Source organism: Geotrypetes seraphini, chromosome 13 (genome assembly GCF_902459505.1).
Source record: "Geotrypetes seraphini chromosome 13, aGeoSer1.1, whole genome shotgun sequence".
Lineage (NCBI taxonomy): Eukaryota > Metazoa > Chordata > Amphibia > Gymnophiona > Dermophiidae > Geotrypetes > Geotrypetes seraphini.
This window is the reverse complement of record NC_047096.1, coordinates 61,533,199-61,548,681: the sequence shown is the minus strand read 5'-3', so window position 1 is coordinate 61,548,681 and position 15,483 is coordinate 61,533,199. Positions and strand designations below refer to the sequence as shown.

The 15,483-nt window shown below is 41.8% G+C and overlaps 1 protein-coding gene across 3 annotated transcripts in view; it reads left to right on the top strand.

Moving 5' to 3' along the window:
- The window catches only part of SCN4A (sodium voltage-gated channel alpha subunit 4), a 129,091-nt gene that overhangs the window by 23,658 nt on the left and 89,950 nt on the right, over window positions 1-15,483 (top strand). For 2 of the 3 annotated variants that reach the window (XM_033918603.1, XM_033918601.1), the window contains exons 2-4: window positions 5,310-5,608; window positions 9,056-9,174; window positions 14,856-14,945. In XM_033918603.1, coding sequence (XP_033774494.1) covers window positions 5,351-5,608; window positions 9,056-9,174; window positions 14,856-14,945 — 467 coding nt within the window. In that variant the 5' untranslated portion in view covers window positions 5,310-5,350. Of the gene's footprint in view, window positions 1-5,309; window positions 5,609-9,055; window positions 9,175-14,855; window positions 14,946-15,483 lie in introns of those variants that run through there. The other variant, XM_033918604.1, reaches the window with a different exon arrangement.

The window sequence follows — 15,483 nt, the reverse complement described above, 5'->3', positions numbered from 1 at the left end:
TGTTCCAGGGCATGAAAGAGAATCCACCCAGACTGCTTTCTCCTCTCTAGGTAAGTCTCTGCTGAGCTACATTTCTGTCCTGTTTTCTGGGCTGAGTTTTGATCATTTTCCCCCCAATTTTTATTACCACTTCCCTCTGGATATACTAGAAACCTCAGCTTCCTTAGCACCCTTTTTAATTTAGCATGCAGGAGGGGTTGTCATTAACTATTGGCTGGATTTCTCCTTCCTTACTAGGTGGGTTGTTAATCCCACCTCCATAGTAACTCAAGCCTTTTGCCAGCCAGAACTGGATTCTGACTTAGGACTGAACCCGATTGTGATATTTTAAAAGAAGCCTGTCTCCACTGTGTGGTATTTCAGATGTACGTAAGATGGGTTGTAACCACATTTATCCAAATTAAGTCAAAGAGGAAAATTAATTACTTAAATTTTAAACTCAAGTCCACTATGTTCCCAGAATCAAGATGGAACAAGAGCGGATTGATAACAAAAAACATATCTAAAGGAATGCTACAACTGATCTAAACTGAACTCAAAATTCCCCCCCAAAAACTTCTTATCTAGGGCTAGATCTTATCTTTTTCTTTTTCCAAGCAACATATTTCTGTAGAGAATAATACACTATACATTTGCATGGGTGATGTAAATAAAAAGTTGCCCCTAAGGCTAACACCCCTGGTTTTAATAATAAAATTCTTTACGACGTCTCTGGATCTCTGGCTAGATCTGGATACATTTGTATCTGCATTCCCAGAAATTGTTTCTGTTTATTTTTAAAGAAAAGTCTCAATAACCAGTTTTTATCAGGGGCCAAAGCCACTGTTAATAATAAAGTTGCAGGAACTGCCTTTTCACTATTCGAGGATTTTCCTGGACAGCCTCTTGTTCTTTCCGTTGATTATTAGGAAGATAATAGACTTGTGTAAATGGCGGTATCATTTTCTCAGACAATCCCAAAATTTCCAACATATATCTTTTTAGCATCCCCGAGGAGTAATCATTAGGACCTTAGGAAAATTCACCAATCTTAGGTTATTACTACGGGAAAAGTTTTCCAAAAACTCAAGCTTCCTCCTAAGATTAGTGTTATCTTTAATTAAATTTTAATGAATCTGTTTGGTCTTAGATGACTCTTGGTTAATGCCGGTAATCTCTCTTTTTAAACTCTATTATTTCCAATTTCAAGTCTTGAATATCCTTATCATGAACTTTTATTTTCTCCTCTATTTGAGTGAATTGAGATTTTATTAATTTTGGAATATTAGCAACCAGGTCCCAGATAGCTTCTAGTGTTACCTCATGGGGTCTTTGAAGATCAAAAGGAATTGCAAACTTTTCTTCTGCTGAAGGTTCTCCCTGTAGAGCACTTTCCTGGATCTTTCCTGGATCTGTCCGTCCCTCTCCGATGTTAACTCCTCAGCTCTTCTATTCAGAGTCTCTTGAAATTGTAGAGAGTCTGATTCCATGCTCCCTTCTTGGTTATTACTGGCCTCCAGAGCTGGACTAACTCCCTCTTCGGAGAGTTCCTCCGCCCGCGGGGAGCTGGTAACCTGAGGGCGTGGAGACGGAGCCCTCGTGTCGGGGCTTAGAGTAGTTTCAAGTCCCAAAGAGATCGCCTCTGTTCTGCCCGTTCGGGGCATCTCTGGCGGGACAACCTCCGACTGTAGGGAACTTTGCATGCGGCGGATTAGCTCATCTATGTTGCCCATTCCTGGCACACCGGAGCTCCGCGAGACCCCAGCTATGTTCCGGCCTCTCCATTTGGGCATTTTGTGGAAAATTGAGCGGCAATTCAGTAAGTAGTGAGCTCACCGACGTGTGACGCTCAGTTTAGTCTGTCGGCAGCCATCTTGACCCCTGCACCAATAATCTTATAGGTCATGGTGAGCCCCCCAATAACCACTAATACCCACCTGTCTACCACCCCAATTCCATTTCAGTCATCACAGGACAAGGCAAATATGGTTACCTAAGCTCCCAATACAAGAGCCACCGAACCAGGAACCCCCTAAACCTCATCCCCATCCCACCTCCCCCCTGATCACAAATGACAACCCACTCACACTGGCTCTCATCAATGCCAGATTAGTCTCCAACAAAACCATCATTCACCTTGATCATATCCTTGACAAGGGCTGAGATGCCCTTATGATTACAGAAACTTGGCTCCATGACAATGATGGGGTAGTGCTGGGCAAACTATGCCCTCACAGACTGCTCTTGCACCACTGGGAAGGGTGGTGGAGTGGCAGCTATCATCAAAATCATCACATCCCCTAAACTAATAAATTCCAGCACTCTCCCCACATTGGAAGTCCTAGCCTTCACTATAGGCCACAAAAGTGAAATCACCTTCATCCTGTTATACAGGGCACCCCACTCCTCAGCAGAAACCCTGGAAACCCTCCTCAACTTCATCACCAAACTATTCATCTCTCACAAACATGTGACCAACCTAGGAGACTTCAACTTCTTCGACTACCCCTAACACCCTCTGGAATGAGTGACAACTTCTTATCCTCCTTAACTGACTTAGGATTCCACCAAACCCTATCCACTCCCACACACTCAGCAGGCAACACCTTAGACTTAATCTTCATACACAAAGACCTAACCACAGAGCCCCCAACGAGTGAGTTGCACTGGCACTCCGGTCCCATGGTCGGACCACCACCTCATTGAATTCCAACTTCAAGACACAGCCACCGCTGCCCTACCAAAAGACCCCACTCCAGCCACTCAAACTCAGATCATGGACTCAGTCAACACCCTAGACATAGCTGGCAGCATTCAAGACTTCAACAAAACCTACCTCCAACATCTCCACTCCATCGACCTAGCCTCCTTTACCTGGCACTCCGGAATCCAGTCCCTCTATAACAGCCTTCCAGAAAAAAACCCATAAGGATAGTCACCAACAAACCTCCAGCCCCCTGGTTTACCATTGACCTTCGATCTCTAAAGAGAGTGCTGAGGAAAACAGAGAGGAAATGGGTTAAGCCCCCAAATGAGGAGTCAAGGGCACACTGGAAAAGCCTATCAGCCACCTATAAATCCATCATCCTAGAAGCAAAAAGAGCCCACTACTCAAGTATCAAGGTTATCTAAGCGGTTTTACAATCAGATACTCAAGCATTTTCCCTATCTGTCCGGCGGGCTCACAATCTATCTAACGTACCTGGGGCTGTGGAGGACACAATTTAGACAATGCTTAAAGTAGAGGCCTCAGATTCTATAAAACACAAAAATTGCTCTTTTGTCCATCACAGTGCTTTAAACTTAACTTTTAATCCGGCGCGCTGATGTCTGTACGCATTTGTCTGAGTGACTGTCGGCGCGCGGTTGTCCCGTGCACTTTTAACTCATCACCAACTTTGATCACTAACTTGCTGTGCACGCGTATGATGTCATTCCATCAATGTCTGCGCATGTGCAGTGGCCCTCCAGATACGGCCATGAGCTCAAATCCCTATGGGCACCCAGACAGTGCTCTTAAAAGAAGACAGGTCCGGGTTTTTCCTACGCACAATCCACAAGAAGAAGGAAAGCAATCCCACGTCAAATAAACCAGAACAAGAAAACAAGTGGGGAAGGGACTGTACACATCAAGGCTTATTAAATATAGTTGTATATTAAAACATGTCATATGTACGAATATAAAGTCCGTTCCTTTGCTGCTGGACCCAACACAGTTTGTGTTTCGGCTTCATATGAAAAGCTTTCCTCAGATGGTGGTGAGACACTGAACCATCTAAAAGAAATGCTCTGGGCTCGTGTTAAAATACACAAGAGTTGGGAACAGCATTTGTAATCAAAGGATTCTCGGCCCCAAAAAGCTGCATGGCTATGCGGGTGCAAGCAGCATTGACCCAGCACACAGTTTGAATGTGTAATGGCAATTGATAGACCACATTTCACTTAACAATCAAAGTTCACAATCCCCAAAAAAGTGGAGAAGCAGTGGTATAGTAAGAGTGAGCAGCGCCCAGGGCGGTGGCACCTCTCCCCTGCCTTTTTCCCCATCCCCACCCTGCATGCATGCCCCCTTCTCTTTCCTCGTACCTTATACACTTTTCCGGTGTGAGCAGCATGCCCATGTCTTTGTCGGCTCGCCCTCTGACATCACTTCCTGGGCGTGGGTCTCGGAAGTGATGTCAGACAGAGTGCAGATGCCAACGTGGGCGGCAACCTCGTGCCGGAGAAGTAAAAAAGATACGGGGGAAGGCAAGGGGGGCGGAGAGGAGGAGGAGTGCCGCACCCTTAAGAAGACCACACCCGGGGTGGATCCAGCCCCCTTGCACCCCTTTACTATGCCACTATAGAGAAAAAAGGGTCTACAATACCATTGAAATACAGAGATAGGAGAAGAAAGAAAACAACAGGGAACTCAGAAGATGAAAAGAATAGCGGAGGATCCAGGGGTTGAATAAATAGGTTAACCAGTTAGTACTGTTGAATATCGCTGCTAGCCAGCCATCTCCTAACTGGTTAGGTTAGGGGCAGGAGCATGGGTGGAGCTACTACTTAGCAGCGATTTTCAGTCTGCTAATTGGCTAAGTAACCACATAATGTTAGGACAGCAAAAAGGCTGCCCTAACATAGGCCCTGAGGTTAACTGGACACCAATCTGAATATTGGCTGGCATCCAGTTAACTTTCAGGTGATTGCTGAGACCTATATAAGCTTAGATGCGGACACTTTTGATGTGGCGCTTGTTGCTGTAAATTTTCAGGCACTTAACAATACTTTCTGACTGAGAACTTCATTATAAATGATATACTCTTTGACCCCTGAGATAGGCACGGACCTTGTTGGGTCTCATTGTTTCTATTTAATGGAGACTGACTTTGAAAATAAGTGATGGCCTATCTGGGGTGTTTAGAATATTGTGTACAATTCTGGAGGCCGCACCTTCAAAAAGCTATAAAAAGGATGGAGTCAGTCCAGAGGAAGGCTACTAAAATGGCATGTGGTCTTCATCATAAGGCATTGATGCGGATGGGCCGACTGGATGGGCCATTTCGGTTTTACCTGTCATCATATTTCTATGTTTCTATGTTTTATTAAAGAATATTGGCTGTTTGTCTCATTTTATCCCTGCTGTTCATGTACATGCACAATATAAAATGCCCCCCCCCCCCAAAAAAAAATTTCAAATTACAGTTTTGTAAAGGAAGTCTGCAGAATGTATTAGGCACATAACAGCAAACCAAAATGGTCAATTAGTACAATTTAGAAAATAAATGCCATCCTATTCACTATCCTCAAATGGTTGATCTTTCTGATTTCGGGTCCTTTTTTCACAGGCCCCAAAGAGAGAGCAGATCTCTAAGTGCAGGATGAGAAGATGGCCGGTCGCCTGCCGCCACCGGGTCCTGATCACCTACGGCCATTCACCAGGAAATCATTGCTCGAGATTGAGAATCGCATTGCAGAGGAGCAAGCTGCCAAGCTAAAGAAAGTTGAGGGAACTTATGAGAAAGTCTTGAAGCCTGACAGTGGCTTGGAGGCTGGGAAGAGCCTTCCTTTTATCTATGGGGATCCCCCTTCTCATTTAATTGGCGTGCCCCTTCAGGACCTGGATCCTTTCTATGCAAACAAAAAGGTACAGATCTACAGATCAGTTTTTATTATGCCCGTGATTTGAGTTTGAACATGGGAAAGACTGAAGTAATGCTTGTGGGACAGGGTGGTGAAAAGATGTGGCCAGAGCTTGTAGATGTATTGGGTATAGACTTATTGGGCAAGAAGGAAATGACAATTTTAGTGGTTAAACTAGACTCTGGTTTAATGATGAAGGGACAAATTGATAAAACTATTCAGGCCTGCTTTGGCTACTTACATATACTACATTGTTCAAAGCCGATGCTGACACCTTTTGATTTTGGAACTGTAGCTCAGGAAATGGTTATCTCCAGACTGGACTACTGTAATGCACTGTACTTCAGAATAACTAAAACAAGGAACAGTGTGTTGCAGTTGGTCCAAAAAGCAGTAGCATGGTTGGTTATGGGTATTGCAAGAAATGAGCACATAACCCCAGTCCTTCGGAAGTTGCACTGGTTACCAGTGGCACCGAGAGTTCAATATAAAGTAATTTGAATGTTCATCAAACGCTTTACCATCCAATACATTTATATTTTAAGCAATTGCTGATGTTATACTGGTCCGGTAGAGCATTGCGTTCAGAAAATGCCATGTTACTTGAAACATCGACTAAAGTGCGACCTTTAAGTATATTACGGGGCGTATAGAGGTCAAAGATGATATCTTCTGTCTTACAGGGCCCTCGGTTACAAGAGGGCACCCGCTGAAAGTCAGGGGAGGGAAATTTCATGGTGATACCAGGAAGTACTTCTTCACCGAAAGGGTAGTCGATCATTGGAACGAGCTACCTCAGCAGGTGACTGAAGCCAACAACGTGTCAGATTTTAAGAGAAAATGGGATATTCACGTGGGATCTCTAGGGGAATAAAAGTCAGGGAGTGGGTCATTGGTGTGGGCAGACTTGATGGGCTGAGGCCCTTTTCTGCCGTCAATTTCTATGTTTCTCTGTTTCTACTGAGACTAGAGCAGCTGCTTTTTGTGTGGCAGATGTTAAAATGTGGAAAACTTTTTTTAATTTTTTTTATTATGTTCAATAATTTTTATTGGAAATTTTTTTAATATAATACAAAAAAGCAAATAGTGAGGAACACAAAAAACATTTTACAGTCTTGCAGGAATGTACAATCAGTTCTTGAAGGTATACAGAGTAATATGACAAAATAATAAGATCATAATTAGGGCACCAGAAATATGGATAATAAATCAGTTGTGAGTATTGATACAATAATCTAGTACTCTCTGCCATGTATTATTGAAAGAGGATATAGAATTCGTATTGATAGCTACAGTTTTTTTCATATTTTGCATAAAGACAAACAGTATTCCACCATTCATTATAGCTCAGCCCTGTAAAATCTTTCCAATAAGATAGAATTATTTTGATGGCAATGAATAGTAAACACCTTAACAATTTGTCCTATTTGTCTAGCGTCGGGGACAGTGCATAACCTCCAAAAATTACAATCGAAAATGTAACAGGAGTATTGATAGTATATTACAAATTGTAGACCACAGATCTATCCAATAAGGTTGCAATAGTGTACCGATCTGAGCAGAGCAAGACCAGTATAAATTGGAGTTACTTGTGGATATTTTGGATAATTTATGTGGTGTCCAATATGCTCTGTGATAGAGAAAGAGAACTGAGAAGTGTTTGCTTTCGTGTAAACTACCATTTTCCTTCGGTTTTCGGGTAATCGGCAGTTTTCAGTGTAGTAGCGGGATCCCCCCCAAACGCGCTGAAAATGGCGTGCCGACAGTCCCGCGCAGGACTTCTGCTCACTGGCTAAAAACTGTTCCTGTTACCACTGTGAGTAGGGGTCTGGGGGGAACACCACACACCCTTCCAAACGTGCTGAAAATGGCATGCCAACAATCCCACACAGGGGGAGGGGAAAAACCCCCCATTACACTGTAAACTGCCGTTTTCCTTCAGTTTTTGAGTAATCGGCATTAACTACACACACACACACACACACACACACACACACACCAACGTGAGCGCGAACACTTGTCAGTTTAGTGGGGGGGGGGTCTCCCACACACAACCCCACCCTTGAGCGCTAATTGTAATAGTTTTTAGGCGCACGGGATTGTCGGTGTGGCAATGTCCCACACGGTTTTGATGCATCACCTTTTAATATGCACAGATTCCCCAGCTTATTTCATGGACTTACACGCATAATCGCTAATCGCTTTCCAGCCTTGACCCTAGGAATGTCTTCACTCAAATCAGATAAAAATGTATGCCCTTACAGCCTGGGCAGGTTTTATAAATGATTATTTTTGTCCTTAAAGTAATTTTACCTAAAGTTATCCCATAATCAAGAAAAAAGACACATAAAGTTCAGCTTCTCTTGATGGACTGTCGAGTGTACATTTTGGTGATTCTCTCTTGGCTGTCTCTGCTCCTTGTGTCTGTTTCTACATGATTGAAGAGGTTGGCTGTTCTGTCTTTTCTGACTCAAATGTGAAAGTCAGGATAACACACAGTGCTGCCTGAACCACTGAGGAAATCAACACAATGGCTAGCGGTCTTTTAATTCATTGGAAAAAGTTCTCATGTAGCTTCCTGATGTCTTGAACTTTCTTGGTCTGGTGACACTTTTGCTCTATGGTCCAGCCGCACCTTGAATACTGTGTGCAGTTCTGGTCACCGTATCTCCAAAAAGATATAGCAGAATTAGAAAAAGTACAGAGAAGGGCAACAAAAATGATAAAAGGAATGGGACGACTTCCCTATGAGGAAAGGCTAAAGCGGCTAGGGCTCTTCAGCTTGGAGAAGAGACGGCTCAGGGGTGATATGACAGAGGTCTATAAAATAACGAGTGAAGTGGAAAGGGTAGATGTGAATCGCTTGTTCACTCTTTTCAAAAAAATACTAGGCCTAGGGAGCATGGAATTCGTTGTCAGAGAATGTGGTGAAATCAGTTAGCTTAGCAAGGTTTAAAGAAGGTTTGGATAAAGGGGGGCAGAACAGATCATATCCTAAAAGAGAAGTCCATAGGCCTTTATTGAGATGGCTTGGGGGAATCCACTGTTTATTACATTACATTAGGGATTTCTATTCCGCCATTGGCTACTGTTGGATACAGGATACTGGGCTTGATGGACCTTCGGTCTGTCCCAGTATGGCAATTCTTATGTTCTTAAGTGAGCCAAGTATAGGACAACCAAGCCATTGTGACATCACTGATGAAGTTGGCTCTTAGGCATTGGTGGGATGAGGCATTATGACATCACACTCTGAGCTCTGGAATGTTGCTATTCTTTGGGTTTCTGCCAGGTACTTGGGACCTGGGTTGGCCACTGTTGAAAACAGGATACTGGGCTTGATGGACCTTCGGTCTGTCTCAGTATGGCAATTCTTATGTACACTGGTCTGAACTGCTAGTTTTGTGACTTGCTTTGTGCTGAACCATCTCTTCTTTTCATTTTTCTACAGACTTTCATCGTACTCAATAGAGGGAAAGCCATCTTCCGCTTTAGTGCCACAAAGGCAATATACCTGTTGGATCCATTTAACCTTCTCCGAAGGGTGTCCATCAAGGTCCTTATCCATTCATATCCTTTTTACATCTTTCATTAGCAAGTGGACTGTATCTTTCCCGATTAGCTCACAAAAGTATGCAAATTAGGGTCACCAGCTGGCTCCTTTCCTTCAAGACATTACACACTCACACTTGAAGAGTTCGACATTCAACAGGATTTATCTGGTTAATAGACGGTGTTTTAAGTTAAAACTTTTAACCAGATAAATATTTTACTGCACATATTTACGGCAGCTGAATGGATCATTTTGGCTGGACATCTAGTTATCTGCTCAAAATTAGCAGGGGTGAAAGGCCTGGCAGAGGTGGATTTGTACAGTACTTTAGTCAAATGGGGACAAAACCTTGCTCTTGTTGGAGTAATTTTAGAAAGGGTTTTCTGGATGTAAACCATATTTTGCCCATGGAAAAGGCTCTTTTAAAATTGTGAATGGAGGTGCAAGGAGCAAGTGCATCTACTCGTACACCATAGACTTTCCATGGGCAGAACATGGTGGAGTTGCAATGTTTGCACATATTACCAGTTTATGTCTGGGAGTATGTAGATTTGATATCAGGCTAATAGATGTCTGTTGTGAAGGTGCTGGGTTGTGTGAGTGTTTCTGAAAGGGGCAGTGGTTTAACTATGGGTAGGCCTCTGTCCACTCATTCATGGCCCAGGCCACTCTGTCTGGTGGCCATTGAGGGCCTCAGAGCACTTCAGTGGCAGTCATCTTGCTCCCCTCTCTCACTTTCCTCTACGCTTGGATTCAGCACCTGCCTCTTTCCTGCCCATGGCAGCTCCCTCTCTCTCTTATCCCAGACCCTGCCTAAAATCTGCTTTCTTCTTTATTATTGACTGGTACATTTCCTGAGGATTTGGGTCAGATTTTGATCACACCGATTGTAAAAAATCCTAAGGAATCTATTAAGTTGACATCAAATTACAGACCTATTACGAGCATTCCCTTATTTGTAAAGCTGATAGAAGGTTTGGTTAACCAGGATTTAGTAATGTATTTGGATAAATTCAGCTTACTACAAGATAATCAGTCAGGTTTTCGATCTGGTTTTAGTACTGAAACAGTTATTGCATCTTTGCTAGATTTTCTTCATAGTTTATTTAGTCAAGGTACAAGTGCACTAGTTCTGCAATTAGATTTAAGTAGTGCCTTTGATTTAGTCGATCGTGTTATTCTGATTGACTGTTTGGAGTCAATTGGACTTTCTGGTAATGTGTTAAAATGGTTTCAGGGATTTTTTGAGTAAACGATCGTATCAAGTCTATAGTGATAATAAACAATCCTGCAGTTGGGTAAATTCTTGCGGAGTTCCACAGGGTTTTCCTCTATCCCCTACACTGTTTAACATTTACCTTGCCTCATTGGGGAATTTATTGCAAAGTTTTAAAGTAAAATTTTAAATCTATGCGGACGATATCCCTATAGTTATTCCCCTTACAAACTTGACTTCTGAGATAAAGAATCTGTCTTTTATTTTAAAGCAAATTGAATTGTGGATGACCGAATTTAAATTGAAGCTTAATTCGGATAAAATCAAATTTTTTCTGGCAACCTGAATGATAAAATTAAAGATTCATCGATTTCATTGAATGGACAGGACTTTCCTATTAACTATTCCATAAAAATTCTGGGAGTAACATTGGACCGGTATCTTACTTTAGATGAACACACGGATTTATTGGTTAGAAAATGTTTCTCGATATTATGGAAACTCAGAACCATCAGAAAATATTTTGATGCAGCATCATTCCATTTATTGGTTCAATCTTCCATTTTAAGCATGCTTGACTATTGTAACATCATTTATATGGGAACTTTTAAGAAAACCCTTCAAAGACTCCGAGTTATTCAAAATTTGGCAGCTCGATTGATTTTTGGTTTGAAAAAAATGGGAACATATAAGTCCCTATTATCAAAAACTACACTTGGCTGCCTTTGGAAGCAAGAGTTTGTTTAAATTTTTTTGTGTTTATTTTAAATCAATATTTGGTTTGGCCCCTATGTACTTGGTTTCTCATTTTAATTTGGATTGCTCTATTGGATTGTTCACTTATCCAACCATAAAGGCCTGTCGTTATGAAAGATTCCTGGACAGAACTCTTGCTTTCCAGGCAGGTAAAGTGAACGATTGGCTTCGCGATCCCGTCTGATTTCCTGCTGATGTTACCTCCAGGTGCTGCTCATAAGAAATGACATCAGAGGGAGAGCCGATGGGGGGGTCGCGAGAAGCACATTGTTGACCACCACAAGCAACAACTTCAACTAGAGGTTCGTGGGAAGGGAAGAGATGGGCGCACGCAGCATGCGAGATTGGAGAAGGAGCGTGGGGGGTTGGAGATGAGGGTGGGTAGGGGCGCCACTGCCCCGAGCGCCTGTCACCCTCACTACGTCATTGCATAGTCATGCTGAGGCCTTTAAAACTAGTCAAAATCTCTACTTCCTTGGAGTATTAGCAATGCATATTGATAGTCGGCAACATAGATGCATTCTCAGTCAAGGCCTATAATGTACTGCTTAAAGGTGAGAGTGGTTTATACCCCTACAAAAGTCAAACAGCAAAGGAGAAATCCGACTCTTCTGCAGTTGATAAAGTGGCAACCAAAGAACAAGAAGAACTGCAGAATCAATGTAGCTCGATGCAGGTGCTTTATATCACCATATAAAATCTACAGAATCCACATGTGTTGTAGACAATTCAAGTGAATTTGCTTGCATTGATACTTCGAACCTGACCCTCTTAGGACCCCTGAGGAAGATATTTACAATCGAAACACTGACCGTGTTGGGCCCTCTCCTGACACAATTCCTGTGGATTTTATTTGTCAATTATACATGTGAACTTGAATTGTCTACAACACATGTGGATTCTATCTGTGGATTTTATATGTTGATATAAATAAAGCACTTGCATCGAAGTACATTGATTCTGCAGTTCTTCTTGTTATGCCCCTACAAAGCCACCAATCACCTAGTACTTATAGTCATTAAATACATATTTTTAAAAAGGGAGAGGATCATAAAATTTTAAGAAACTCATCAAAACTGTTGTAAATAAAAGTTTTCCATTATCATCAGGCTTTCATTATGAGGCATGGCTGCAGTTAGTAAAAAGTCTTCACGGCAATACTCGCCTTGCTTTTCTGCAATCAACCTCTCTACAATTGAAAGATCAAAAGCAATCAATTTTGTATTCCACACATATGGTCCTGAAGACCCAAGATAATTTGATGGAAATCAAATGGCACGAGTCTCTTAAAATATTGTTGTAGCATAATGACCATATCAAGATACAGAATAGATCTCTTAACTGGATAGTGTGACAGAACTGTGGTATTTGGACTATTCAAGATTTAATCAAGGATTCTCAATGGATGTCCTTTGCTGACATACAGGCATGTTATAAAGTGCCTCATCACCAACAATATCGCTGGTTACAATTGAGACATTGTTTAACTCAGGGGTGTCCAATGTCGGTCCTCGAGGGCCGCAATCCAGTCGGGTTTTCAAGATTTCCCCAATGAATATGCATTGAAAGCAGTGCATGCAAATAGATCTCATGCATATTCATTGGGGAAATCCTGAAAACCCGACTGGACTGCGGCCCTCGAAGACCGACATTGGACACCCCTGGCTTAACTGCTCTTTATCAGAATGTAGGGCAGTTAAATGATACTCCAGATCTGCTTTCGCCGATTTATCTAGTTAATAATAATAAAAAAAGGAATCGCTTCTCAATGGTATGCAGCTATGTGTAAGTCTTCAACTTCCTCATTATCCAGCATGATGAACGCTTGGCACGGTGATTTGGGTCTAGAGTTAGAAGAAGAGATCTTGCGGGACATCTGGATCAATATGTTTAGATCATCTCACTCTGCTAGTGTGCTTCAATCTATGTTCTTCCTTCTACATAGAACTCATTGAACTCCAATAAAGGTTGCAAAGTTTTCAAATGGCCTCTTGCCCATGTGTTGGTCTTGTAACTCACAGGAAGGGACATTAATGCATATGATTTATGCATGCACCCATCTTTCAGTGTATTGGAACAAAGAATGGGAAACCATTTGTGCAATCTTGGATATACATGTGCCCATAAGTCTGCGGACTGTTATTTTGGGACATTGTGGCCTCCTGAATTTGCTGTTTGAACATAATGCTAGGTTGCTTAATATCCTTTTATCTCTGGCCCTCAAAAATATTTTACACTGTTGGAAAGATTTATCTAAGGCTGATTATGTCACTTGGTGGAATACGTTGTGCCTCACTGCAAAATATGAACGTGTTATAGCTGGTAAACACAAGTCTATGTATTCCTACCTTAAAACCTGGAGCCCGGTCAACTCATATTGCAACACAGGATGATGGCATTCACTTATTACATTACATTAGGGATTTCTATTCCGCCATTATCTTATGGTTCAAGGCAGATTACAAATGGATTGTCCGGAGATTAGAAGTATTTAGGGAGTAGTTTGTACATTTCTTTGAGTTGCTAAGGATTACATCTGAGTTGTCATGATATTGGAAGTTCATATGTAGTAGTTGCAGGTGATACAGGTGATGCTTGGGACATTTCTGATTGTGTTAGTTTGGTTTTATGTGTTTTATGAATAGAAGGGTTTTAATTTTTTTTTGAAGGTTTTGTAGTCTGTGGTCACGGTCAATAGGTTGTAGAGTTGTGGGTAAAGTGTTGCAGCTCGAGTGGCTAGGAGGTTGTCGTACAGTTTTTTTTCTTTTGACGTTTTTGGTTGGAGGGTGTGTGAATGGTGCATGGGTTCTCCTATGTCTGGTTGAGGTGGATTGAACTAGTCGATTGTTCCAATTGGCTGGGCTGTCTCCGTTTATTGCTTTAAATAGTAGGCAGGAAAATTTGAAGTGTATTCTCGCTTGTATTGGGAGCCAATGTGAGTCGTGGTATGCCTCTGTGTTTTGGCTGAATTACTTTAGCGAGTAGACCAGTCTTAGGGCTGTGTTTTGTATTGTTTGTAGTTGTTTTATCATGGTTGCTGTGCATGGGAGATATAGTATGTTGCAGTAATCTATTAGACCTAGGATTAGGGATTGTACCAAGAATTGGAATTGTTTTCTGTCAAAGAATTTTCTGACTTGCCTCAGGTTTCTCATGACTGTGAATGATTTTTTGTTTTGTTTTGTTGATTTGTGGCTGCATTGTTAGTACTCCCAGGAATTTTAAAGTGGGTTGGATGTGATATGTTGTAGAGTTTATGACAAAGTTTGTTACGGTTGGGGTTTTGTTGTTTTCAAGTAGGATGAAGTTTGTTTTGTCCTGATTTAGTTTTAGTTTGTGGTTTAGCCATTTATATCAGAACTCATCTCATTTTGGCTTGCATCCCAAATTGCTATTACATTATAATTCTAGTGCCTCTCTGTGTTTGATTATCATACAGTATACTGCTGCAGCTGCTAATTGTGGCAATATTTTCTCCCAAATAGGCGTAGATCAGCTTGTTGTATTGTATTACATAGATATTATTTGATTTCTTTTTCTGTACAACTTGCCTGTATCTTGTCGTCTTGTTAGAATTTTTTCTTTCTTTTTTTATAATAATCAATACAAATATTTGAACTTAAAAAAAAAGTTTTACAAAAGTGGAGTTTCGTCTCTAGTAACATTGGCCGCTGCCACTTTAATCTTTTCAGGAAGAACAGTGTCATTTCCTTAACTCTATCCTAAATTATTCAGCTTCTTTATCATGGTAACAATTTTAGCAAACTGTGTCTTCATGACGTTCAGCAACCCACCTCATTGGGCCAAAAATGTGGAGTGAGTATTTTCCTTTTCCTTATTCTACTTGCAAAGGTGTGATCGCAAAGAGAAAAGTGAATCTCCACACAGACCACACCCAGAAATATCAGAGTCTTTGACAAAAAGCTGCATTCCAAATCCATCTCCAACCAATATGGGAATGATTATTTAAAATTATTTTCACACACATGTGGCCACATACGAGTTTGCCCGTAAAGGTCTTCTTACAAAATACTGACTGGTATGAAAGTATGTGCTATGACACGATGGTGCAAAATTTTCCAGTAGGTGTGTACAGAGGTGGAGTTTGGGCGGAGGAGAAGTGGAGTGCACATAGGGTTACCAGATGTCTAGGAAAACCCAGAAGTTTGTCCGGGTTTTGGAAAGCCCCGACCTCCCGGCCACATCCGAGCATGGTTGGATGATGTCACACGCATCTGCGCATGCTCGGAGACCCTCCAGACGTGGTCCGGAGGTCATAAAACAAAGAGGCTTTGCAGGACTAGGGCTAGAGGCAGAACAGGGCATGGCTGGAAGCAGAATGGGGTGTGGCTAG